At 60.6% G+C, this 26,592-nt stretch overlaps 1 protein-coding gene across 5 annotated transcripts in view; it reads left to right on the top strand.

Annotated features, from left to right (window-relative positions):
- Positions 1–26,349, top strand: part of OSBP2 (oxysterol binding protein 2) — a 57,800-nt gene extending 31,451 nt beyond the window's left edge. The window contains exons 3-14 of one of the 5 annotated variants that reach the window (XM_036353776.1): positions 11,556–11,818; positions 18,554–18,749; positions 19,176–19,293; positions 19,789–19,840; positions 20,040–20,186; positions 21,289–21,534; positions 22,021–22,141; positions 22,334–22,437; positions 22,508–22,603; positions 22,682–22,866; positions 24,978–25,204; positions 25,332–26,349. In XM_036353776.1, coding sequence (XP_036209669.1) covers positions 11,556–11,818; positions 18,554–18,749; positions 19,176–19,293; positions 19,789–19,840; positions 20,040–20,186; positions 21,289–21,534; positions 22,021–22,141; positions 22,334–22,437; positions 22,508–22,603; positions 22,682–22,866; positions 24,978–25,204; positions 25,332–25,585 — 2,009 coding nt within the window. In that variant the 3' untranslated portion in view covers positions 25,586–26,349. Of the gene's footprint in view, positions 1–11,555; positions 11,819–18,553; positions 18,750–19,175; positions 19,294–19,788; positions 19,841–20,039; positions 20,187–21,288; positions 21,535–22,020; positions 22,142–22,333; positions 22,438–22,507; positions 22,867–24,977; positions 25,205–25,326 lie in introns of all 5 variants that reach the window. The other 4 variants (XM_036353779.1, XM_036353775.1, XM_036353777.1 and 1 more) reach the window with 4 other exon arrangements.
- The last annotated feature ends 243 nt before the right edge of the window (positions 26,350–26,592 follow it).

Here is a 26,592-nt window from a genome sequence, read left to right as displayed (position 1 = left end):
GCAAATGGGGTGAGACTGGCCTCCTCTGTGGCCTCTTCAGACACATTGAGAGGTACTGAAATGAGAGGTCACCCCGACAAATTTCTCCTGAGAACAGGGTCCCAGGGAAATTGTGTCTCACCCCTGAGCCTTCTCTGTGCAGGCTGAGGGGAGCTGGGCTTGCACCTGCCCTGGGGATTGGGGACCATTTCAGTGGCAGGAGAGCATCAGGGCTCACTGAGGTTCATCACGGGGGCTGTTACTCTGGGGGTCCCTCAGCACAGCGGGGCATCAGGAGACCGGAGTTCTTGTCCTGTGTGGCCCGAGCAAATCCCTGCCCCCTGTGAGCCTCAGTTGTCCCCAGCCCCATAGCTGAGGGGAGGAGTGGGTCTATCTGTCTGTCTATCTTGTGCTTCAAGCAGGGCCAGGTGCCGCAAATGGAGAAATGCCCATTGAGAGTCTCTTGTAAGCTCTGAATTCGGCCCTTGGCAGCTCACTCCTTTGCCTTTGTGTGTGTGTACATGCACATGCACACAGGTGTGTATAGGATCTCTGCATCTTTTCTGGTCCCAATGCAAAACTCTGAAATTGCAGAAAATAGGGACCCCTCACTCTGGCCTTACCAGAGGTCAGGGCCAGGTGGCCTTGGGCAGCCCTAAGGTCAACACCCAGCTGGGTGTTGGGGGATGAGGACAGACAGGTGCTCAGTTGGGTGTGAGTGAGGTGTCAGGGCCTCGTGAGAGGTGAGCGGACCCGTGGTGGGTTGGATCATGAAGGACAGGCGGGCCAGCCCTGGAGGTGGTGTGTGGCTTAAGGAAAGGAGGCTTTAGGGTAGTGCCTACCTCGGTTATGTCCTTCCTGTGCCCAGGGAGCGGGAGGGCGTCTGGCCGCATGGGGGCTCACTGTTACTTGGTGTGATACACGGAGGTAGAACATGCTCTTACAGACATGTCACCTGGGGGAGCCTGTCTGCCTACCTGGAGGGTTCTACAGGTAAGGATTCTACCTAGCGAATGAACCTGCCTCCTCCTGGCACATGGCAGCTGCACGTTAATATTACTGCTGTGTGGATCTCCCACTGTGCTTATGTGCACACATGTTTCACAAGCAGATGCCTGTCGGGGAGCAATGCTTACTGCTGTATTTTTCACACAGGCTAAGGAGGGCGGTTTCAGTGAGCCAGCTTGCCAGGGCAACCTTGGGACCTTGCACCTGATACAGTCTAGACTTCAGAGCCAAATCAGACCTGGGGTGATGTGGGAGAGGCCATTCTAGCACCCCCATCCGGTGGAGCCAGGCTGCTTGGGAGCATGAAATAAGGGAAATGGGAAGCCCTTGGTACACAGAAGGGGGCTTTATCAGTGGCAGCAAGTAAACTGATACTCAGCCATGCCATTCTACAGACGGGGAAACTGAGGCTAAAGGAAAAGAGGTGCCTTTCCTAGGATTGCATAGGCAGGAGGAGGACCAGAGCCCGCCCGCTCTGCCAGCACTGACCACGTGACGATAAGAGAATGGAGAGTCACCCTGTGCTAAGAACTGTCCCAGCCGCTGTGTGGGGCACACGGCACCCACAGCCAGTGACAGGAACCCACACCAGTGAACAGAGGAAGGGGCGCACCCCGGCTGGCCAAACTCAGAGCCCGGGGGTGCTGGTCACGCCATGAAGAGATGAGAATGTGCACACGGCCTGCGGGGCGCAGCAGTCTGTGGTCTCTGAGGAAAGGCGCTGCCCGGGGCGGAGAGTGGGCATGGACTGACGGACAGGCTCCCTCTAGGTGCCTCTGCCTCTGTCCTCGTCAGGGAGGGTCATGAGCCTCCCCCTGTGGACGGGAGTCATTCCCGACACCCGGTTTTCCTGTAAAGTGCCCGGCAGCTCCGACCGGCACAGCATCTGACCCAATAGATGAGCAGTCTGAATAAAGATGGAGCCACCAGCTTCAGGCTGCCAGAGAGAAACGTCCTTTTCTGTACTGCTTCCCTCTGACATGCGTGAACAGTGACGCCTGACGCACATCTTCAGAAATAGCTGCTCGGGCTGGGCGGGGTGGTGAGGCGGAACGAGGCCACAGTCTCGGGGAGCCGAACACCCGGGCAGTGCCCGTGGGCAGTCCCCGTGGCCTGGCAGGCCCGGCGTCCTTCTGGCTGTAGGTGGGAGCTGGTCAGAGGACAGATGTTCTTTCCTGAGAGGCTAGAACGGGCCCAGCCCCCAGGTGCTCCCCTCTGCCCAGGATATGTTTACATCAGAAGCTGGGCGGTTTGTATGGGGCATGACCGTGAGATCATTAACAATTTGGCAGCTGCTCATCCGCCTGAAGAAATTCCCTCCCAGCCCCCCTCTCACCTCCCCCCGCACATGCCCACCCACACCCAGATACACTTTGTTCTTGGCCAAACCCCCGTGCAGTCATTATTTTTAAGGGCTATTTACTGTTAAGGCAACAGTTCCAGATGTTCATGGGGTTTCCATAGCTCCAGTATCCCTCATGTCACTGTTTTTAGGTCTCTATTTTGAGTATTTTTCCTTTTTGTGAGCATCCTTTTTACATTATTGGGATACAAAATTGCCATTTCACACGACTTTTCATTTTAAGCACTTTCCCACATTATCGCAGGCTTAGTGTGTGTCCGTCGGATAGCTGTGGGAAGCCTTTTCCTTCTGTTAGATATTGCTTCTTCCCACACTGTCAGAGCCAAACTGCTTGCTGCCTGAGCATTGCTGGCATGTAAAGTTTCCTCTGGGGTTTCTTTCTGGGACAAATTCCCAAGAGAGTGATCACTGAGTCCAAGGATGTGACTTCATCTCTGTGGTACCCCTCGCCCTTTGGCCCAATGTTCTGGTCCTTGATGCTTTAGGGCAGCAGTTCTCAACCTGTGGGTCGCGACCCCTTTGGGGGTCGAACGACCCTTTCACAGGGGTCGCCTAAGACCATCGGAAAACACATATATAATTACATATTGTTTTTGTAATTAATCACTCTGCTTTAATTATGTTCAATTTGTCACAATGACATTGGGGGTCACCACAACATGAGGAACTGTATTAAAGGGTCGCAGCGTTAGGAAGGTTGAGAACCACTGCTTTAGGGGCTGGGGGTGGACACCTCCCCTGGGTGAGACCTCCATCATCCTGAGAGTCTTTGACCGGCATAAAGCTGTGCCCTGTTAGTGTTTCCACTTGCACCTGACTAACCAAAAAGCATGAGTTTTCCCCACAAGCTTGGATACTATTTGTGTTTACCCTCCGTGGCCCATCAGCTGCGTCTTCTCTTGCCTCTGTGTGGAAGCCCAAAGGGAAGCGTTATCATGTGTTGGTCTGTGGTGGACGTGGCTGGGACCCTTTTCATAGCCAGGCAATCATGGCCTCGCTGGAGGCGAGGCACTGTGTTAAGCCCTTTACAGATATGTTAACCCATTTTGCAGATGAAAAACTGGAGGTTTAGTAACTATGCCAGGTCACAGGGGTGATGAATAGCAAAGTGGGACTCCAGGTCCGCGTGGCTCATAGACGGGGAGAGCTCTCTAACGTGGTTAAACGAAAGGGCCCGCTTTAGCCCCTTGTTTCTCTGAGATGAGAGTTCGCCCGTCTGGGGCAGAGGATGAGGTTCCACCTCCGCAGGGCCTGGGGTCTCCTCCTCGCCCTTCCCTCCGAGCTCTGCCCGCCGGCCCACCCGCCTCTCTGCAGACTGAAGAGGTGGGAGAGCAGCCAGAGAGGTTGGCGGGGTGAAGGCGATTCCTTGCAGGGCTGTGTGGCCAAGGTGTGGCTGAGGTGGGGCAGGTCGCAGGGCGATCGGGCTGTGACTCACGTCCCTTTGGATTCCTGTATTCGCTCGAGTCAGGGGTGGCGCAAGGACACCTGACCCCAAAGCACCTTAACCCCCTCACTGCTCACACCTGCACATGCCTCGCAGAGACAAAACAGCCATCCACTCATTCTACAGGTTTTAGTAGCACCGCCCGCCTGCCCGGGCCGGGAGGGGGGCTCAGCCAGGCAGACGCAGCCCGTGCTCCCTCCCTGCTGGTGGGAGCCCTCGCCCCGCCTCTGCTCACTCCCCATCATTGATGCCAAGAGGCAGCTGCGCGCGGAAAGTTCCTGAGTGTGATTCCGCGGCATCAGATGGTTTCCAGGGATAAGCAGCACGGCTGTGTTCAGGCCAGGAAAGTGTAAGGCAGTAGTTTCCAGTGGCCTGCTCAGCAGTGACGCTGTCCGGGGCAGATCGGGGGGGTGGGGGGGGGTTCCCACGGACGGGTCACCAGACCTCCTGTGGCCTGGAGACAGGCGTTGGTGCTGCGCAGAAACCACTCACCCAGGTGGGCTCCTCATGCATTAGGGATCCTCTCGCTGGGTGGGGATTGCTGGGCCCCCGCAGTCCGCCGAGTGATCGGGTCCCAGTGGTGCCTGGTGACTGGGAGGTGTGTGAAGTGTGGTCATGGTTTCTGAGGAGCTGTGCTGGGAGTTGGGCTGAGCGTGGCACCTCCCTAAGCGCCAGCAAAGGCAGAAAGCAGCCCTCCTGCCATGTTCCCACCACCGCCCCAACAGGCGGGGTCATGGGGAGACCTCAGCTCATAACCCAGAGGGATATGGAATAGCTGCTACATGGACTCTGATGAGAGTAACACACGAAGCTGAACTGTGCTCAGTGAACCAAGGCTAGTCTTCAACATAGAAACACGGAAACTGTTTCATTTCCTGAATTGTCGGGAGAAGGGGAGGTTTTTTTTCTAGTTTGGTTGCCCAGCCGGCAGCACAGGGCACTGGGGAGAGGGAGCCGGGGCTTGATGTCAGCAGGTGGGAGAAAGGGGAGCGCCAGTGCTCCCCTGAATGCGGGCTCAGGCCAGAGCAGCAGTGCCCACAGCCCAGTCAGTTCACAGCCGGGGAGTGGGGGGCCGTCTCCCGGCCGAAGTCCAGCTGCCATGAGGTTGGCCCTCCTGCACCTGCCTTCGGTTGGCTAAGGAGCTGCCCATGCTCCTTGGGACCCTGGGGTAAGACTTAAACCTGGACAGCGACGGGGAGGAGCCCAGAGGCCCTGGGGAGAGTCAGCACCCCACAGTGCTTCACCTGGGATGGGCACCCCCATTCACTAAAGGAGACCCAGTTCAGGTGGAAGCCACAGGTGGGCCGGGCATCCTGCAGGCCGGGGGAGGCTGGGCAGTGGGTTATCTTCAGCATCAAGCAGATGCCACAACGAGCCGCGCCTCTATCTTTGCTCCGAGCCTCGCCTCTATCTTTGCTCCGTCTCTGCGCCAGGTTTGTTGCCCTGGAGGGAGGTGGGCCTGCTCCAGGGCCACTGGTCTTCCTGAGGCTGCTGTGTGGCTGCGGGGCCCCAGCCTCCTGGCGAGGAGGGAGGCACTGCTTGTGGGTGTCCTCGCAGCCTAGCACTGCTCATGCGCCTGCTCTTCACCCCTCATGTGGCTGGCGGCTTTGACACTGTGCCCGGCCCTTCCTTTCCTCGGCCTCTCACTGTGTGCTGGCCTCGCTAGCCAGCAGGGCTCCTGCAGAGGGTTCCGCCACAGAGGGTGCCCTACAGACTCGTGTGTGAGGGATGAGGTTTGTGCCCCTGCAGCTCTGGGAGAATGGAAGCCAGGCCCAGTTTTTACATGTAGGGGACCCATCCCCGGGGCTCCACCTTGTCCTGCTGATAGCCGCCTGGTGAGGATGCAGCCCCTGTGCCCCTCTCCTGGGGAAGCTGCCAGAGAATCCAATGTCATGGCAAGGGCGCCTGCGGCCCTCGACACCCCTGTGCTGGTCACCAGGGAGAGAGGAGGGGCGATGGCCGCAGAGGGTCATGAAGAACAAGATGACACTGGTATTCTGGCTTGCGTTTTCCACCTGCCTGCCAGGGTTTCACAATTCATTATTTATCATCATCTGATTTTCCACCAGATTAGATCCTAACATCCTTCCAGCGTCCTCAAGGCCCAAATTCTCAGCATTAATTCACCTGCCTCTGTGGGGGAGGGGCACCATCCTTAACGCTCCAGGCCGCCCTCCCTCTTGTGGGTGCGATTCCCGTGGGGATGCCATGGCACATGGATGCACAGGAGCGGGCAGTCAGCACCAGCCACTCGCTTGGACCCACGGGAGTTACTTGTCACCCGTGGACTTGCCTTGAAGTCTCTGTCTCTTCTCAGCATTCGGCGGATTACAGTCCGGGATCAAACTCAGGTGGCTTAACAGCCTCCTGAAATCGAAACAGAAATCCCCAAACCCGCTGCCGTTGACCGAGGTGCTAACGTGCAGATGGGAAATGGCTGTTTTTGCCAAGAGTGCAGCCCCCAGGTTCTCCCTCGAAACCGACACCTGCTGTGTGTCCTCAGAGGCCCTGCGGCGGGTGTGTCTCTGCAGAGCTGGGCTGCACTCCCTGCTCAGCACCTCAGTGGTCAGGGTGGCATGAAAGCCCACCCCATGCGGGGTCTGGGAGCCCGTTAGGTGCGGCCACCCAGGGACTGAGACCACCCGCAGGAAGCTGCTAGGCCAGGACTGAGGCCCGTCCCCTCCCCGATCTGATCTGCATCTGCGAGGTCAGGCTCAGCAGAGGGAGGGGAGCAGTGCTGCCCCATTCATGGTGCTGCTGGCCTGAGGGAGCGTCACGGGTCGAGGTGAGTCCTGCTGGGGACAAAAGTGCCCATCAGCCTCCGCTGGACAGTCGGGGATCAGGCCCTGGTGCAGTGGGTCCTTGTGGGTCCTTCACCACCCTCCCCTCCCTGTGCCCCCTCTTCTGTGGAGCAGGCAGGCCAGGCCAGCGCCAGCGGGTCGGGGGGGGGGGTGAGCAAGGACACACAGACTCCCTCCTCCCACCCCAATCAGCCAGTGGCAGGCCTTGGCTGCTTCAGGCCTCCACCTGCCTTGTACCGCCCACCCTGCGATGCTTTCGGGTCCCCTATGGTGGCTGCCGCCTCCCCCCAGGGCCCTGGCGCCTGTGCCCAGCTTGCTGCTGGGCCTAGAGAGATGAGCAGGCTATCCATGACCTTGGTCCCCTTTTTACATGTTTGGATGTTATTCCAGTTGGGCTCTCAGGAGCCTGAGAGAGGGAGCCTGAGGGGTTAGGGCTGCTGCTCAGTTGACTGTGAGGAGCCCAGGGCCTTCGAGGAGGGGCCATCTAAATGCCCTCCCTGCTCAGCACCCCACTGGGCTGCTGTGCTTGTCCCTCCACCCCATAGGCCTGTGCCCTTCCTTCCCCCGCGTCCTGCTCCTCTGTCAGGCCCAGCTCAGCACGCCCTCCCCCCAGACAGTGCCAGATGTGGGTGCAGAGGGAGCCCGTGGCCTGGACTTTGCCTGCCCTGCCACCACCCCCCCACCCCCCCATCAGCCAGGGCTGTTAGCACCTCCAGCCATGGTGTGTGAGGGAGGGGACCCTCTGGTCAGCCTGTGTTTTGACCTCAGGGAGGTTGTGGGCAGGTGAGGGAGAAACCAGCAAGAGACCGTGCAAATGGGGTGGCCACAGGGCCTCTGACCCGCCACCGTGTCGCCACCCTGTCCCTGTCCCTAACCAGTCTGTGTGGCCTTTTGGGTTCTGGGTTTCAAAAAGCTGCCCCCTGACAGGACTTGCCACCCAGAAACTTGATCTATTTTCCTCCAAAGATGTAAAAGAGCTCCACTTATAAAAATAGCTCACCTGGCTCCGCTGAGCTGGCTGTTTCCACGGCAACCCACTCCTCCCCAGGAGCCCCCCATGAAAGAAGGTCCCAGCCCTGGCTCAGGTGCCCACTGGGCTCTTCGGCCAGAGTGGCTCTTAAAGGGTTCAAGGGGAGCCCCGAGTGGGGAGCAGGGGTGGGGGCACAGTGGCTTCCTCTGGCTCCAAGTCGTTTGTGGTTTGAAGTAAATTCAAGACTGACTATGCGCCGAAGTGAGCTGTGCTGATGAAGGGACAGGGATATGGACAGGCTGATGCCAGGAAGTCCCGGCTCTGCACTGTCAGGCGTGGGGTGCTTAATGTCCTTTTCCAGAGGAGGCACTCATATCCGCAGCCGGTGTGGCTCAGTGGATAGAGTATCAGCCCAGGGACGGAAGGGTCCGGGTTTGATTCTGGTCGAGGGCATATGCCTGGGTTGCAGGTTCGATCCCAGCCCTGGTTGGGGTGCGTGCAGGAGGCAGCCAATCAATGTGTCTCTCATCCACATTTCTGTTTCTCCCACTCCCTTCCCCTCTAAAAATCAATGGAAAAATGTCCTCAGGTGGGAACTAACCATGTACACATAAGTATGTGCCTGTCCATCCCGTGTACGGACTACGCCTAACCAAAGCCGCATCCCAGAACCACCTCCTCTGACCGGTCAGCAGGCATCTGTGCCAGGCTTGGAGGGGGGGACAGAGGGGCTGTGTGCAGGCAGGAGTCTCAGTGATTAACTAGAGAGCTTCTGGGGACCAGCTCCCAGGCCAGCCAATCACACGTACGATCAAAGACAGAGAACACAGCTCGGTGTTCAGCTCAGCCACGCTCGGTGCCGTCACTCAACAGTGGCCCCATGTCCTTGCTCCCGGGGCCTGTGCTGTTCCATGGCAAAGGGACCTGAAGGGGTGACCGAGGGTCTTGAGAGGGGAGACTATCCAGGTGGGCCCTGGAGTCACAAGGGTCCTTAGAAGAGGGAGGCGGGCAGGCCAGAGGGAGACACTGAAGATGCTCCTCTGCTAGCTTTTCGGAGGGAGGAAGGGGCCACAAGCCAAGGAATGCAGGCACCCCACAACCCGGGGCAGCCTGGCGGCCCCTCCTGAGAGCTGCTGTGCGCTAAGTCCTGGCCTTGGAGGGAGAGGGCTCCTTTGTGCCCGGCAGTGGCTTTGTCTGAACCCTGATTGCCGCTGCTGCTATTCTGGTGTTAACACAGTTGCAACGTTTCTGTAGGATTTCACCTCTGGCAATAGCTCAGTGTCTGCTGTGTTGCAGTTTGGATTGTTCTTTGTTCCTCGCAGATGTTCATTGTGGCTGAATTTTATTCCCAGTGGGAAGTGGGAACAGAGAGTATATTTGGGTGATAAAAGCTCTAGAATCCCCAAGGCCATAAGCTTGAGAACTGCAGGCCTTAGCAGCTTTATACACACAAGCGTGTTCCTTGCTTTGCACTGAGTCTGCCGCCAAGGGAGTCCCCGTCAGAGGGGACAGCGGGCAGTGGGAGCTGAGGAGCTATTGCACGGCCCTTGCCGGGCACCTGCCGTTCACCCCTCAGAAAGCGGAAGCTAATTCAGTGCCGTCAGTTCTTCTCTCCCATTTGAGGAAGGTCACACGAAGTAGTTCTGTTTGCATCTCTGAGTTTCGTCTATTTTGCCCGTGTGGGTTTTCTCCTTGCCAAGGACCCTTGACCCCTAACTGAGACTTGGGGACTCAGCATGGCCAGAGTTCACCATTTTGGAGGCAGAGTCCCCTTCATGGTTCAGCTCTGCTTCCTCCCCGTCGTGGGGTGTTCATGCTGCCGGGTCAGTACTTGTCTGAACAGCCTGAGACACTGGGAGCCTGGGAGGCTGGGCCACATGTCAGCTCCTGAGTGACACCCATCCTCTCCTTGAGGACTGGCGGGTGGAGGGACAGTGTGGGAGTGAGGCCATCACCGGACATTCATCGCCTTGGAGCTGGTGGGTGCTGCCATCAACATGTCCGGGCTGGGTTTAGGAATCCTGTTCTCCCCAGTCCCTGGCCACCCTGGCCCCAGCCCTGCCAGGCCTCTGACCTCTCTGTCCCTGCCATCTGCCCACCACCCACCTGCCACCACACACTCCCTTTTACCAGGGACGAAGGCCCAGGCTCCTTGGCTATGTCAAAGGCCCTCACCATCTGCACTCTCCAACTAGCTCCTCTGTGCTCCCCCTGCTTCTCACTTCCTTCTCCAGATCCCGCCATCCTGTGTATGACCGGCTCCTCCGTGCATGCCGCAGCAAACTGACGGGCCTGACAGATCTCCTGGGATGTGCCCAAGATCGGCCATTCACTCACCCACCCACTCACTCCGTCCTTGCCCCACTTCCCCTACCCTCTCCTGCCTCCCTCGTTCTCCTACTCCCACTGTCTGTCTGGAGAGACTCACTCCCCATCCCCAGAGAACAGGCTGTGCTGGTCTGTAATTGCTGACCGGGTGCCTTCCCATCCCAAACCCCAGTGACTTGGGAGCAGAACAAGTACATCCCATGTCCCTGGAGGCTGGACTTGAACTTGGACCCCGAGAGCGGCTTACTAGGGCATGCTGCTTAATAACAAGTGAAGTAGATACGTGGTTCCCTCCCTCGCCCTGACTGCTTGCTAGACGTACTGACCCTGGAAGGGTGATAGGAAGGTGGCACTGTAGCTAAAAGCCTGAAGTCTGAATTCTAGATGCTCCAGAACTCCCTCACCTCGTGACCCTGGGCATGCCAGCGACCCTCTCTGCCCCAGCCCCACCTCACTAGGCCGTCATGGGCACTGACAGGCAGTGCCCTGCCCAGGGCCTGGCACCAGCAAGGCAAGATGCACGCTGGCTGTGGAGCCTTTCTAAGGCGACCCAGGCCGAGGCGAGGCCTTCCAAGCAGACTGACCTGCAGACCCCGCTCTGCCCCCTGGTTGCAGGGCCCACCCTGGCGGCCTGTCCTCCGGGAACCTGCACTTCTCCCTGGCCGAACGGAAGTGATAGTCAAGGTCTGCCCACCACCGACCCCTGCGAGGCGCCACGTTCACATGAACAAAGCCAGTGGCCCAGGGCCTGGCCCAGCACCTGTGGTCTCCGACACTGGGTCATGCAGGGCTGTAGGTGGGCTGGCGGGGGGGGGGGGGGGGGCGCTCCTGCCCCCGGCTCGAGGCTCCTTATGGCCGCCAGGGACAGGCTGTGCAATGCATGCTGCCCGCCACCCCTGCTCAATTGGGCCCCACGTCACTGGCTGGCTTGGCACTGCCACCTGCTCGGGCCAGGCTCAGAGCAGTGACTCAACCGTGGCCACCCACAGACATCCTGCCCCCTGTGGGAAGAGGCCTATTCTTTCACAGTTTGCACCTTTTTAAAAAGGCTGTATCTTGGGCTACAGATTTCCTTCATCTAAAGAGGTTTCTTGCTGAGGATTTCCGAAACGAGGCATTTCAGAAATCCCTGAGCAGTCGCAGGCTCTGGCACCACAGGCCCTCAGCCTCCTGGTTGGCCCGTGCTCCGCATTAAAGCAGCAGCAGGGCCCGGACCCCCTGCCCCCGGGCCCCCCGGAGGCCCCCACAGCTCTCTGACCGCTTGGCTGGCGGTGGGCCAGGACCCCGGGCACCCCAGCCTCCCAGGAAAGGGCACTTGAGGGCACTGGGCAGCTGTGAGAGGAGGGGGTGGGGAGGTCAGCGTTCACCTGGCAGGCGAGGCCCTGGCACCTGGTGTGGAGGAAGTGGCTCTGGAGGCAGCGGACTAGCTGGGTGGCCCGGGGTGTGACTGCACTTCTTTGAGCCTCAGTGACCTCTCTGGTCCCCCTTTACATCCCTTCCCACTACCCGAGAGGCCTGTGCCCACCCAGGAAGGCTGGGGGACCCCTCACCCTGGCGGGGGCAGGAACTGGCACCGTCGAGGGCACTCTCCTCCCTCGAGCCCGGCAGGCCCCTCATGCTGCCAGGATCAGTGATCACCATGGCAACTGTTTCTCTCTGCAGATGACTCTGGGGACGAGGACGACGACGACGAGACTGCCTCCCCAGCTGACAAGACTGAGCTCCAGAGCACCATCAAGAACCTCTCCCTGAAGCTCGATGACCTCAGCACGTGCCACGACCTCCTCGCCAAGCACGGCGCCGCGCTGCAGCGCTCCCTGAACGAGCTGGACGGCCTGCGCATCCCCTACGACAGCAGCGAGAAGCTGAAGGCGGTGAACGAGCGGGCCACCCTCTTCCGCATCACGTCCAATGCTATGATCAACGTGAGTGCCCCCCGCCTCCCGCTGCCCTGGCCCGGGGCTCCCCCAAGGGGAAGTGCGGGCGGCGGGGGTGCTTGACAGACCAGGTGGCTTCAGGTCGTTTCCCAGAGCTGGCGCCCTCCACTCTGGACCCTGTGCGTCACCTCGTCCTCCCAGAGGTCGCTGGGCGAGGACACCCTTTTTAACGGTTGGTGAGACCGGGGTTGGGTCAGAGAGGGGAAGCCACACAGAGGTGGTGGCCCAGGCCCAGGGAACAGGGTCCAGGCGGCCATTGGGCCGACCAGAGACAGTGGGCAGTCCTGGTGCCTAGTGAGCCCCAGGCGGGTCCAGCCTCCAAAGCCAGGAGGGAGAGCGGAGCAGGGCCGGAGTCGGGGCCAGGCTCTTTGCCCGACACCAGGAAACCCAAGGGTGGGGGAAGATGGAGGCTGGAGTCCACCGGGGATCTTGGCCTGAGGTGGACTGGGCTGTGGGGCTAGCGGACCCCCCCCCCCCCCGCCACAAAGGCTCGGGACTGGAGCGGCCAGGTACCGGGGCCTGGGGCTGAGGGACACCCTTTCCCAGAAACAGCCACAGGGCCTGGCACTCAGCAGGTGTGAGGATGTCCACGTGCTCAGGGTGTGGCTGGGCCGCAGCTCTGGGCTGCCTGTGTGTCGGCCCCATCGTCAGTCTGCGCTTGCGTTTTCCTCTGACCTCCCCTCTCAGCTCACTGGGCTCCTTACTGCCCGACTCTAGGGGCCCAGGCCCCGCATGCCCTGAACATGGATTAAGCATTTAACGATGCAACAGTGTTCCTGTTTCCCCACCCACCCCAGGAGCGCTGCTCCCCCCCCCCCCCCCCCCCCATCCGCTGAGGCGGAAGCCACTTTGTCTGAGTGAGCAGTTTGGGTTTCTCCCCGATAATGAGCCTCTCAGCTGGTGTGAGGCTCGCCTGTGTGTGAAGCCATGAAGGCAGCCTGCCATCTGAGTGCAGAGTGAGTTGTCCGGTAGGAAGCACAGCCCCTGGGGGTGGTGATGACGCCCGTTTTCAGTTCTGGCACCAGGAGTCAGAGGAGTGGCAGGGGAGCTGCGCTCAGGCTGGGCTCTGCCCAACTGCTGGCGTGAACCTGATGCAGGGCCTCTCCCCATCCAGCTCCATGGGGATCGAGGTGCAGGCACCGAAGTGAGGTGCTGGCCTGACAGGCCATGCTGGTATCCGCTCCGACTGAGGCTGGGTTATGCACGTAGGAAAGGAGAGACTGCCGCCAGCCAGAGCCCACAGGGACACACATCCTCCAAAGGGCCCCAGGCAAGCAGCAGCAGCACCACCACCACACACACACACACACACACACACACACACACACACACACACACACGTCCCCACCCGACCACTGCTGACCATCACCCCGTCTGGTCCCACGTCCCATGGGTTTTCTACTGAAGCATCTTGGCAGGTCCTCCCTGCAAGGCCAGGGCAGTCCCCTGGCAATCCCTGGGGCCTGCAGCTGCCATGCCTGGCACCGTGCCCACACACGGGAGCCTCAGTGAATGAGCGCGCGCTGTGAAAGATCGTAGGAGCAGTGAATGAACCGCTTAGCGTCTGCAAATTCCCTCGCGGGTGATTTTGTGAGTCTGATCAAAGGCGGCCCAGCAGTTCCCCGGCTGGATTACTGTTTGGGTAACTGCGAGTTAGCCTGTCATTTAGGAGGAAGCTCCCAGCACTAGACAGGACTGGTCTTAGACTGAGCCTGAAGCGCCGCTGGCCGGGGTGTGGGGACTGGGAGCTGGGATGTGCTGATGTGGTAGCAATGGATCAGTCATGTGGTTGAGGTGAACGATGGAATGGATACATTACCATCACGTGCTTTGGGTATTCATTTTTTTTTAAGTGAAAAAAGTAAATTCAAGTTTTACTCTTTTTCCTATAACTTTATCTTTGTGGTGGAGCAGGGCCCTGGTTTGAAGGACAGGCCTCTGGGACGGTGGTGGTGGGACAGCAGCAGCCCGCCCGCTTTCTTCCCATCAGCCACATGAAGTCGGTGTCCTTAAGCTTCCTCCTCCTCCTCATTTGTACTATTTAGGTGCCACCCTGAGGCCCAGAGCAGTCATGTTGCCCAAGGCTCACAGGCCCAGCTGTTGCATGAGCACTTGGGGTCACAGGCCTTGGTCCCTGGGTGACCCCCCAGAGTCTGTGCTCAAAGCCCGGGGCTCCATCACCTGTCACCAGGCCTGGCACACGGGCTCCTGGTTGGCCTGGGCTCCCCATGGCTTGCCTTTGAGATCTGGCCCTGCGGGCCCTGCCCTGGGCAGAACCCACAGTGCTGCACGGTCACCCTGGGAGCAAGCCTGCCCGGGGTGGTCTGACTGTCCCCCACCCCCTGCCAGGTGCCCCTTCGGGCCTGTGGAAGCAGGTTCTGCCTGTGGGCCCGGGGGCCAAGCATGGCCAGAGAAGTGCTGCTTCTGTGACTTTCGCTTCCACTTCCCTGCCGCCTGCGCCCTCGGGACCTCCCTGAGCCGCCCAGCACATCTCCTCCCCTCAGCCCTCTCAGTCGGAAGGCACCAAGGCTGCGCGGCAGGTGGCGGCGGCGGTGTCTCCCGCAGTGCTGGGCCCCGGGGTGGGCTGAGCGAGGCAGACTGCTCCTGACCCAGATCCACACCTGGACTGGGAGAGGCGCCTCAGAGCTGGTGACTCTTGCAGAGCCTGGACTCGGCCCCTCCAACGACACGACCCCGTGACCCTTAGGATCCGTGAGTTCAGGTGAGCCCAGCTCACCCCGACCAGCCCTTGGCGACAGGGCAGCATGCGGCTGCTGGTGGACACTGAGGCACGGAGGCCCTCCATGACCCCTCCATGGTCAGCCGGGCCCTGTAACCATGGAGATGATGGGGTGTGTCGGAGGTTAAAAGACCTTAGGAGGAAAGAGCAGGCTGGTGGGGTGGAACAAGAGGTCATGGAAGCAGACTGGCAGGAGGAGGGGGGAGGGAGGGGGGAACTGGAGGGAGGGGGGAGGAGAGCCTGAAGCAGGCAGGCTGGGGTGACTTGGAGGGGAGCCTGGGAAACAGGAACCCGGTCAGGAGACCTCGCGTGTGGCCTGAGAGTACTTTGCCTTTCACTTTCAGTGAAGCTCGTGCAGCCACTGCCTGGAAGCCGGGCTATTGTGAGGCAGAGGCAGGTATGGGAGCCCCACTGGGAGGTCCCTGTTGTTACCTAAGGGTGAGTGGCAGCTGGGCCTGGGGAAGGAGCTGGAGAAGCTGCGGCTGCTGCTGGGTGTTGAGGGAAGGGCCAGCGGAGTGGCTGTGGGGGTCGAGGCTGCTGGGACAATAGGGGAGACCTCCTCGTGACCCCGCCCCGGCCCTCACGTGCTGGTCGGTCTCACGGGTTTGGGCAGGATGCAGGAGGGCCCTTTCCAGGAACAGGTTTTGTGCAGCCAGCTGGTGAGCAAAGCCGGTCTGTGGGCGAGCCCCTCAGGAGACCAAAGATGGTCGAGGTACCCAGTGGGGGCAGAAAGCAGCAGGGGTTCTGGCTAACGGGGAGGTTGCCACCAGGCCCACCTGCAGGGCCCGATGCAGCGGACACTTCCCAAGGAAGGCCCGTGCGGTCACATTTTGGTGTGTGCAGTAGAGCTAGCTGGACGGGACGGTGCAGATCCTGACAGCAGGGACTTAGGAAAGTCTGGGCAGGAGTGGCTCCCAGCATGGCCAGAGCCAAGTGCAGAGGCAGGGGGAGGTCCTGGGCAGAGAGGGGCAGGGTGGGGGCAGGTGCAGAGGCAGCAATTCAGGGCCAAGGCCCCAGGTCAGAGGCATCAGAGGAATAAAGACCCAGGTCAGCAGGAGCCATTGGCTGCTAGATACACTGAGGCTTCTGAGCCCCATTTGGAGGCCATGGGGGGGCTCCTCGTTCTTCCGGAGCCCGTGGGAAGGCTCCTGTCCAGCTGACACTGTTCTGCTGCCGGAGAACCTGCTCATTTGGGTCCTGGGGAGAGGAATAAAAATAGATTCTAGAACTGTCTAAACTCAGCTGGCAAACTGGTGGCCAGATGGTGCTGGATCCTGTGTGCAAGGAGTAGCTCTTCTGAAGGTGGGAAGGGCTATTTTAAAGTCTGGATCCCAGTGAAAGTTGCTGCCTGGTGCCTATGGAGTCACATCGAGGCGAGGCTGTGACTGCCCTCGGTGGGAAGGGCTGGCTGGCCCCTGCGGGTGCCAGGCAGCCTGTGCTGAGTGCCAGGTGAGGAGTGGGCACAGGCCGATGGCCAGCCCGGCCCTGGGAGCTGCTCGGCCTCGAGGGCCCAAGAGGGTGGATATACAGGATGGCGGCTAGGCTGGTCCTGACCCAGAGGGACCCCATCTGAGTCCGGCACGCCCATCCCCGCTTCAGGGCCCAAGCTGGCCCTGCTTCTGGGAGTGTGGCATCCTCCAAGCCCTGCTCGCCTGCCGGCATTTGGGGAGTGGCCAGGTCGCCGTCAGGATTAGGATTAGGAACACAAAAGCGATGAGCTTGTCCTCTTCCCTCCTGGGCAAAGGCCTCCAGCTCAGGAGCTCTGCGTGGCAGCAGCTTCCCTTGGAGCTCACACAGCTCGGCCGACAGTTTCTTGTCGGTGGGCAGCTCTCAGCCTCTCACCAGGCCAGGCTCTGGGACGGGGAGTCCCGGCTGAGCAGGGCCCGCCCATGTGGGGACCCCCTTTCTGTCCCGGGCCTGTTGGTTCTCACCCCCGCCCTCCCGGAGGTAGAAGCCCACAGCTCTTCATCCCAAGGACTTCTGTAGCCTCGGGGGTGGGAGGAAGGCCATCGCCCTGACGGGGACGCCATAGGAGTCCTGGGTTTCAGCCTCTTTGTCCCACGAGGACTCCAAGGCCCAGGAGGTCACAGTCCTGCCCAGGGTGGGCAGTGAGGCCGTGCCTGCGAGGGGCCCGGATGCTGGGCTCCTTATCCTGCCTGCTCCCTGCCCTGTGCATGGTTCAGCAGCAAGTGTCGTGTGGGCAGGGGCCTCCGGGTGCCCCACTCTGAGAGGGTGGCAGTGTCTCAGGGGAAATGTGACTGTGGGTTCGGAGCCTGGACCAGCCAGGCCTTCCCTGGATCCCCCCACCAGCAGCCCCCCTGCTGGGCCCCAGGCTAATCCAGCTTAGTGGGCAAACAGTAGTGCACAGCCCAGCTCAGCATTCCCCGGGCGGGCGCAGGGGCCAGGCCAGCACCTGCCTTTGTGCCGTGTGGCCAGCATGGGGCTGGGAGAAGGGTGGTGGTGCCAGAGGAAGCCCTGGGCGTTGGGGACGGACACCAGGTAGGTGCACTGGGGCTCTCCACAGCCTCCAGGTGACTGGGGCAGCTCATCTACTGCAGGTACCCCCCCCCCCCCCCCCCCCGCCCAGTGGCAGTGGTGAAGGCCCTGGTCCAGCTATGTGAGCCCTTAGATCAGCGGTTCTCAACCTCTGGGTCGCGACCCCTTTGGCGGTCGAACGACCCTTTCACAGAGGTCGCCTAAGACCATCCTGCATATCAGAGATTTACATTATAATTCATCACAGTAGCAACATGACAGTTATGAAGTAGCCACGAAAATAATTTTATGGTTGGGTCACAACATGAGGAACTGTATTTAAATGATCTTGTATCCAGCCCAGCCACATGCGGCCTGTCCCAGGGGTCGCACTCCTGTCCCCTTGCTGCTCGCCAGCCTGTCCTGCAGTGGCCGCGAGGCGGAGGTCACGCACGTCCCCAGCAGCAGGGACAGGTGCTGGGAGGCAGCAGGGTGAGTCCTGGTGCTTCGACAGGGTTCTTCCCCGACACCCTTGCTTGTGGCCCGCCTGGGACCCGCTGTGTGACCTGAGCCGGGGTTCACTGCCTGTGGAGTGGGGGGGGGGGGGCCCTATAAGCGCCTGGAACATTTCTGCCCGCCCCCCCAGCACCGCCTCCCCACCTGCTGGTGCGGACCCAGCAAAGAGGTGCCTTCGCGTTGGGGTGGTCACTGGTGTGCAGTCAGGGCCCCACCTGCAGGATGCAGTGGTGAGGAAGGGATGGGAACTGGGGGCGAGGTGGAGGCCACTGTAGGACCCGGGGATAAAGGCCTGGCTCAACAGGGGGCAGTGAGCCAGGCCTGGAGCCAGGCCTCCCTGAGCTCACCCAGGCCCGCCTCGAGGGTCCCACACTGCAGGGGCGCCCGTGAGTGCCGCTCCACAGGAGCAGGGGCGCCCTATGGATCAAAACAGCCCCGACTTGGGACGGCCCTGGCGCAGGCGCTCCCCTCCTGGGAGCCGGGTAAGCATCAGGAGCCGGCTTTCCTTCCGAGGTCTCCCACCCCCGCCTGCGCCGGGACACCTGTCAGGATAAACCCCGGCCCTTCTGGAGAAGCGGGTTATGGTGGCTTAGGTGTGGCCCATGGGCCCCGCACCTTGACCTTGAGGGAGGGTGGGAGGCCCCTGGACCTGAAGTGGCCCAGGGTCTTGCAGAGGAGCTGCTGGGAACGGAGCCTCTGGTTCCTGATGTGTGAATGGGGCTGGCCCCCTCCTCCCACCTGGAGGATGCTGCTGGGTGAGCTGAGACCGGGAGCTGTGAGCACAGGGTCTGTCAGACTCTGTCGTCTCCGAGAGGACGCCACTGGGAGGGGACGCCGCCAGAGCAGTTCCTAGCCAGCTCTGAGAAACCAGGTCCCCGCGGCAGCCCAGGAGGCAGCAGAGATGTTTGTGACCCCCAGGGGTGCAAGGGGCGGAGACAGGACCCGTCCTCCTCACTGGGCGACAGGCTCTGCTCACACACTCTCCCTCCCAGGCCTGCAGGGACTTTGTGGCACTAGCGGAGGCGCACAGCCGGAAATGGCAGCGGGCGCTGCAGTATGAGCAGGAGCAGCGCATCCACCTGGAGGAGACCATCGAGCAGCTGGCCAAGCAGCACAACAGCCTCGAGCGGGCCTTCCGCAACAGCCTGCCCGGCCGGTCCTCCGACCCCAACAAGAACTTCGACCAGGGTGAGCGCTGGGCCGGGCCGGGCCACTCCAGCCGCAGCCTCCTCCCGGCCTCCCCGGGCCCAGGCCAGCCCTCATCTGGCCAGTCTCCCCGCGTCTAGGTTCCACTTCTCAAAAGACAAGTTCAGTGACCCCACTGTCCCCTCGGTGCCAGGGCTGGCAGGCGGCTGCCTGAGGCTGGGAGTCATGGTGCCCTGGGAAGGGCAGCTGGGCCACCCCCAGACCGAGCAGCATGTAGAAGGGCGGGGGCTCTGGAAGGAAGGAGGCTTGTGACAGGAAAGCACATTCGGAGAGCGGATGAGGGCCGGGGGTCAGGGGGGCACAGGATCAGAGTATGGGGTGCGGGTCCTGTAGGCTCTGGACCCCTCAGGTGGGTGCGACGAGGCTCTGTGAAGCTGCAAATGACGCAGCAGCTCTGCGTGTCCCTAGAAAGCCTCTTGACTTCCAAGGAAGAGGACAGTGAGGAAGATGAGGATACGGAGTATTTCGACGCCATGGAAGACTCCACCGCCTTCATCACTGTGATCACCGAGGCCAAGGAGGACAGGTGGGCTCTCGGGGCTGCTGCTTTAAGTCTCGTGCCAGATGGCATTTCTGCTTAGGTTGGGTCTATTGTTCCTTAAGTCAAAAAAGGCCCCAATTGAGTTTGTATCAGGGTTTCGTTTTCAATGGACAGAGAACAGGGCACTCACTGGCTGGATGCGGTCCGGCCTGGGGAGGGGGAGAGCCTGGACCCCTGCGGCTCCTCCAGAGGTGCCCCCCGGCCTCACCTGGTCCTGGGTCGGCCAGGCCTCAGGAGGCGTGCAGGCACCTCGGGAGGGTTTCTGAGCATATGCTGCCACGGGCCTCAGAGAGTGGGGGCCCCTCCAGCCTGCCCCGGTCCCACAGCCCCACTGACCATCCTGAACCGAGAGACGCCCCATTGGAAGGAAGCCCGGGGCGCTGCCCCTCCGATCTCACTGGAGGGCCTGCTAGAAGGCGGCCAGGCCCTGGGGAGGCCTCGCATTTGTAAATAACCTGCCTCCCACTGTGTTTCCTACAGAAAAACTGAGGGTGGGACCACAGGCCCTGTGGACTGGACCCCGGCAGACAATGTGAGTGACGGGGAGACCCTGAGGGGGTCTGAGGGGACAACAGCACCTGGAGCTCGGGGCCCTGGGGCAGGCCCAGTGGCCTGCTGCCTTCGGTCCCACCAGCAGCTGGTCCTCAGACTCCCTGGGTCAGGGGTGAGGACGAGCCCTGGGGGGCCATGTGCTCTGGCCTCTGCCGATGCACACACTGCTTCTCTGGCAGGTACAGGATGGCGCTTCACTCATGCCCAAGGGCCCCCCCAAAGTCAAGAGGCGTGTCCGCATCCCCGACAAGCCCAACTACAGCCTTAATCTCTGGAGCATCATGAAGAACTGCATTGGCCGGGAGCTCTCCAAGATCCCCATGCCGGTAGGGCTCAGGCAGGGGCCTCACTGGGTCCCCTGGGAGTCGCCTTCTCTGCCACCTGAGGCGCGAGCACACACTGTTGAATCGTGTCATTGCCGCGATCCCCCAAGAGCAGAGGTCTCAGGCTCTGAGGGAGGGGCTCTGCGGTGATCAGAGACTCAGGGACCCCCACGTCGCTGCACCTGACGGGGCCTTATGATGTCCTGGCTGTCCTGACCCGTCCGTGGGACTGGCAGGCTTGGGCTGTGTGTGTAGACAGGTAGGCCCTCCCCCAGTGAGGTCACACAGCAGGCTCAGGGCACGGGCGGGCACCCTCTGGCTGCCAGGCCACAAGGGCATCTCCAGAGGAGGAGCTTGGAGGCTCTAGGCCAGACTTGGTTCCACTGTGACCCCAGACAAGTCCCTTCACCTCCAGCCTCTGCGTCCACAGCGGCAAAGGGGGGAGATGAACGGCACCCACTTCTGAGTGGTCACAGCCTAGCACCACAGCCGGCAGGTGCTCTCAACAGAAAACCTGCATCATAGCTCAAAGTGCAGAATATGAGCAAGACCAGCCCCACTTTGTCCACATCCACTCCTCCCCGTGGCTCGGTGCTGGACACCGTCCACTCCTCTCCACTCCTCCCCGCGGCTCGGTGCTGGACACCGTCCACTCCTCCCCGCGGCTCAGTGCTGGACACCGTCCACTCCTCCCCGCGGCTCGGTGCTGGACACCGTCCACTCCTCCCCGCGGCTCGGTGCTGGGGTGGGAGAAGGACACCGTCCACTCCTCCCCGCGGCTCGGTGCTGGACACCGTCCACTCCTCCCCGCGGCTCGGTGCTGGGGTGGGAGAAGGACACCGTCCACTCCTCCCCGTGGCTCGGTGCTGGGGTGGGAGAAGGACACCGTCCACTCCTCCCCGCGGCTCGGTGCTGGGGTGGGAGAAGGACAGCAGGTCAGGGCGGTGAGGGCTGTGGGGAAACGAAGGTGGAGGGGCAGGGAGAGGAACCTCCCGGAAGGTGCTGTCTGAGCTGCAATGTCCCTGCACATCTGAGGAAAGCCAGGGTGCTACGCTGGGAGCAGCTGGCTCAGCCGGACCCCCGCCGGACCCCCGCCCTCCCACAGGTCAACTTCAACGAGCCCCTGTCCATGCTCCAGCGGCTGACGGAGGACCTGGAGTACCACCACCTGCTGGACAAGGCGGTGCACTGCAGCAGCTCGGTGGAGCAGATGTGCCTGGTGGCCGCCTTCTCTGTGTCCTCCTACTCCACCACGGTGCACCGCATCGCCAAGCCTTTCAACCCCATGCTCGGGGAGACCTTCGAGCTGGACCGCCTCGAGGACATGGGCCTGCGCTCACTCTGCGAGCAGGTGAGGCCACACACTCCTCCAGGCCTGGGGTCAGAGGCGACGAAGGGGACTCAGCCTCTGGTCCTGGCATGCCCATGCCCATGCCCATGCCCAAGGAGCTGCCAGGCTGTGGTCCAGTTAGGCAGCTGGGTCTCCTGCCTCTGGGCAGGGAGTGGGGAGGTTAACTGGAAAGTGGGCACCGAAGCCCTCGGTGGAGAGGAACACCTTCCCTTATCAGCCTTCAGCACAGCTCGTCGCAGGCACCCTGACATCCTGAGGCGTAGGCTCTGCCATTACCCCCACTTCACAGCCTGAGAGTCGGGTGTGGAGACGCCCGGCCCTTGTCTCACAGTCACAGGCTGCACCTGCTGCTGCGCCCTGGCTTTTCCTTGGAGCACTGTCTCTCCGGGGCCTCCAGGGGTCTGTAGCCCTCAATGCCTGCCTGCTGCCTGGGGGCAGGCCTGGCCCGGGTCCCGCAGACACTCATGTGCGGCGGGTCTGTCGCAGGTGAGCCACCACCCTCCATCAGCCGCGCACCACGTGTTCTCCAAGAATGGCTGGAGCCTCTGGCAGGAGATCACCATCTCCAGCAAGTTCCGGGGCAAATACCTCTCCATCATGCCGCTAGGTGAGCCGGGCCTGTGCCCATCCAGGGCAGAGACGTTCTGGATAAGGGGGAGGGTTTTCCCACACCCAGAAGCCAGCCTGGAGCCTCCAGGGTCGTGTCCCTTCCCCTCTGTGTGAATACAGCTCCCAGGACCCTGGGATGGTGGGGCCCAGCCTGGGGAGCCATGACCGCCGACCCCGTGTCTCGCTCCAGGTGCCATCCACTTAGAATTTCAGGCCAGTGGGAATCACTACGTGTGGAGGAAAAGCACCTCAACTGTGCACAACATCATCGTGGGCAAGCTCTGGATCGACCAGGTCAGGGGCGCCCTCGGGAGCGGGGGTCTGGCCTGGAGATCGGCCGCTGACCACCGCCCTCTCTCACCAGACAGGGGACATTGAGATTGTGAACCACAAGACCAAGGACCGGTGCCAGCTGAAGTTCCTGCCCTACAGCTACTTCTCCAAGGAGGTGGCCCGGAAGGTAAGCAGGCCGCCTCGCAGAGCCCTGAGGGTCGACCCAGAGAAGGCCTTGCCCACGCCGGTCCTGCCATGTCCACAGGTGACAGGCGTGGTGAGTGATGGCCAGGGCAAGGCCCACTACGTGCTGTCAGGCTCGTGGGATGAGCAGATGGAGTACGCCAAGGTCATGCAGAGCAGCCCCAGCAGCCCCAGCATGGACGGCAAGCATAAGACCGTGTACCAGACGCTGCCGGCCAAGCTGCTGTGGAAGAAGTACCCGCTGCCGTGAGTGGGGGGACCGCAGGGACTTCTGAGGGCAGCGGGCAGGGTGAGGGGACAGCAGGGGACCCTGCCAGACAGGAAGCCAGCGGCATAGGGGTCAGAAGGTCAGTCCACATGCGGGCAGGAAGCCGTGCTGTGTGGCTGACATCGCCCAGGGTAGCAAGTCCTATGCAGACCCTTCCAACAGCTCATGGGACAGAGTCCCATGGCCCGAGGAATGGAAACGACACAGTGGCGCACAGACTCCAAAGACAGGAAACGTAAGATCCCTGCACTCGAGACCTCCTCAGAAGGCCTAAGGGAACCCATCCGCCAAGTCCAGGTCAGCAGAAACCATCAGATCCAGGCAGGGAGACAGGCCTGGGAAGAGGAGCAGGGCCTGGTCTGGAGTGAAAACAGGAGAGAGCTTTCCACGCGGAGATCTGCACAGTGGGGCTGTTTAAACTGAATGAAGTGAAAATACTGAGCCGCCAGGTTTTAAAAAGAGATTACTGCCCGGGGAACAGCAGACTGACAGCTGCCACCTCCTGGGCAGTGAGGGAGCTCGGGGGCCGATGAGATCTCCCGGGAGCGCAGACAGACGCGGCTGGAATTAGACACCCGCTGAGAACACCTTTACAGGGTGAAGCGGAAATAGACATTTTCCGACGAATGAAAACTTATTTTGCCACCAGCAGACCTGCACTAAAGGTTGCACCTCTGTCAGAGGGAACTGATCCCAGATGGAAGATCTCAGAGTGTGAACCTAAGTGAACAGTGAATACACACAAATAACCACATGGGGTTTAAAATGTAAACATAAAACGTAACTGCGATGATGTAAGTGAAAGAGGGGTGAAGGGAAGGAAACTTCTTGAAGACCCTCATGCTGCCCAAGGGGAGGGTCCAGATGTGTGTGAACTTCTGACTGTGTGAAGCATGGATAGTGTGATTCCTAGAGTGACCACTAAGATGGTATGTGTAATTGGAATCCCAGTAGGAAAGGAAAAGAAAGAAAAATGAGAAGTAAAGCAATGAAAGACCCCGGGTGGAAGGGGCCTTTAGAGTCGCAGAGACAGGAGGGACAGACAGACTTCTGCCCAGACCGCACTATAGTGGGAGAATCAGATTGACATCAGGTTTTTCAGCAGCTGATGTTGGGTTAATATTTTCAAAATAAAGAAAAAAAAAATAGTAGGTAAATTTTCTGTTCAGCCAAGCTACCATTCAAATATGAGGGCATGACCAAATATGTCCTCAGGGAACAGCTCGGCAGGTTTGATGCCCCAAAACCCACAGTGAAACAGGTACTGGGCGCAGCAAGCAATCCAGGAGGTGCTGCAATACATACCCAAGACCAAGGGGGGCCATTCCACAATCCAGCACCGAGAGGGGAGACAGCGCCACATGCTGGGGTTTGGGGAGACAGAGAAGGATACGAAGGAATCCAGATACATGCACCTTCTGAGAGAAATACATCGTGGAAATGCTAACCAATAAAACCACAATGACAAGCCCTAGCCGGTTTGGCTCGATGGATAGAGTGTCGGCCTGCGGACTGAAGAGTCCCGGGTTCGATTCCGGCCAAGGACACATGCCTGGGTTGCGGGCTTGATCCCCAGTGGGGGACGTGCAGGAGGCAGCCGATCAATGATTCTCTCATCACTGATGTTTCTATATCTCTCTCCCTCTCTCTCTCAAATCAATAAAATATATTAACAAACAAAAAAACCCCATAATGACGGTATTAATATCAGGTAAAGGAATCTTCAAATCAAAAGCATTATTAGGGACGGAAGAGTAACTACAGGTTAAAGAGCTGATTTCCTTAAGAAGGTATAATAGTTTCAAACATTATACATGTAATGAAACAGCCTCAACAGCATGCAAAGCACATGTTGTTAGTAAAGGCGGAAATGGATAAATCCGTCATCACAGTGGGAAACTGAAGAGATTTCACTGATAAATTTGAACAAGTGGACGAAATGGGGACACTCCCAGGAGTATAATGCAGCAAAACAGACGCAGCCAGCGGGGAAGAACAGCGGGGTGCTGCCAGCTCCTGGGGTGGGGGTGTGCGCTGGAAGGGGAGATGGGCTGGGCGCGGGGGACATGCCATGCCGTCGCCCCCGCAGGGAGAACGCCGAGAACATGTACTACTTCTCGGAGCTGGCCCTGACCCTCAACGAGCACGAGGAGGGCGTGGCGCCCACGGACAGCCGGCTGCGGCCCGACCAGCGGCTGATGGAGAAGGGGCAGTGGGACGAGGCGAACACGGAGAAGCAGCGGCTGGAGGAGAAGCAGCGGCTGTGGCGGCGCCGGCGGGCCGAGGCCTGCTCCCGGGGCTGCAGCATGGAGGACGGTGAGGGGGCGAGGCGGGCGGGGAGGGGGTGCCCCCGGGAGAGGCAGGGGGGCCTGGGAGCGGGTTCCCTGCGGACCAGGGGGGAGGCTGCCTGCCCACCGCCCGCTGTGCCCGCCCCGCAGAGAAGGAGACCGAGGTGCACACGCCGCTGTGGTTCGAGAGGAGGCTGGACCCGCTGACCGGGGAGACGGCCTGCATGTACAAGGGCGGCTACTGGGAGGCCAAGGAGAAGCAGGACTGGCACATGTGCCCCAACATCTTCTGAACGCCGCCCTCCTGCCCACCGGGCTCCGCCTGGCCGGGCCCACCTGCAGTGAACGCACTCCCTGTAGTACTTACGGCCCTCCCACCCCCTTTTTTTCTTTCCTTTTTTTTTTTTAACAAGACACTTTTTGGAGCTCCCACCTGGAAGGAGGAAGTGCTGACGCGGTTCTTCCAGCCCCAGGTGCCCTGGGTCACCTGCGCCCTTTCATTAGGGACCTGGGCCCCTGGGCCCCAGCTCCCGTCCCCACTCAGGCAGCTGCCGGACTCTGGACCCACCAGCCCCACCCGGAGGCGGAGGCACCGACCCTCCCAGGGAGCCGCCGTGGACTTTTTTTTAGAAAAACCACCTCCACTTCTTTCCAGCAAGACGGTTAGTAAATACTTCAGTCCCGCGCTTAGCGGACAGCTTCCACGTGTGCTTTCCTGCCACGAACGTGCTGGCAAGAGCCCCTTCTTTTTACGACATCAGGAAGCCAGACGGACCCTCGTCCAGAGCACTTTCAGCTCAACATAGCGAGACGGCCCCCCGGAGCCCAGGGCCCCCAGAGAAGGGGCTGGGAGGGGCCGCTGGGCCCAGGAGAGCACAAGTTGTCTCCAAGCAACAGCACGGGGGGGCGGGGGGGGGGGACTGAGGGGCTCCCATGTGGATTTGAGCGCCTCTAGCCTCGGCCGTGCAGGGGCTGCTCCCAGCCCCAGAGAGGCCGCACCCCAGAGAGGCCAGGAACCTCGGGGGCATCCTGCCCCTGAGCCAGGCCCCAAGTCAGCAATAAGAACCAACCCTCAGATCAGCCTGGGTGGTGCCCTGTCTCAGCACCCCTGAACTTTATTGGCCTGATTTATTTATGTAATATATAAATCTATATAAATAGCTATTTTGCTTACATTGCTATGGTATCTGGAAAGGCTAAATGATGAAGACAGGGCTCCTGTCTGAGTCTGGCCCTCCTGCCGCTGTGCCTGCCCTCTCCTTGGCCCCCCTTCAGTACGGGCCGACATTCACCACAGGGTGTTTCTTCCTACTCCAACTTGTGAGATGCCTTAGGGCGCCCACTCAGGAGCCAGGGCTGCAGGCTGCCCGCGGGCGGGGGGCGGGCTGTGTGGGAGCATCTTCTGACGTATTAAAG

Source organism: Myotis myotis, unplaced genomic scaffold, assembly GCF_014108235.1.
Source record: "Myotis myotis isolate mMyoMyo1 unplaced genomic scaffold, mMyoMyo1.p scaffold_m19_p_20, whole genome shotgun sequence".
NCBI classification, from domain to species: domain Eukaryota; kingdom Metazoa; phylum Chordata; class Mammalia; order Chiroptera; family Vespertilionidae; genus Myotis; species Myotis myotis.
The sequence above is the reverse complement of the archived record's forward strand: the minus strand, read 5'-3'. Positions and strand labels throughout refer to the sequence as shown.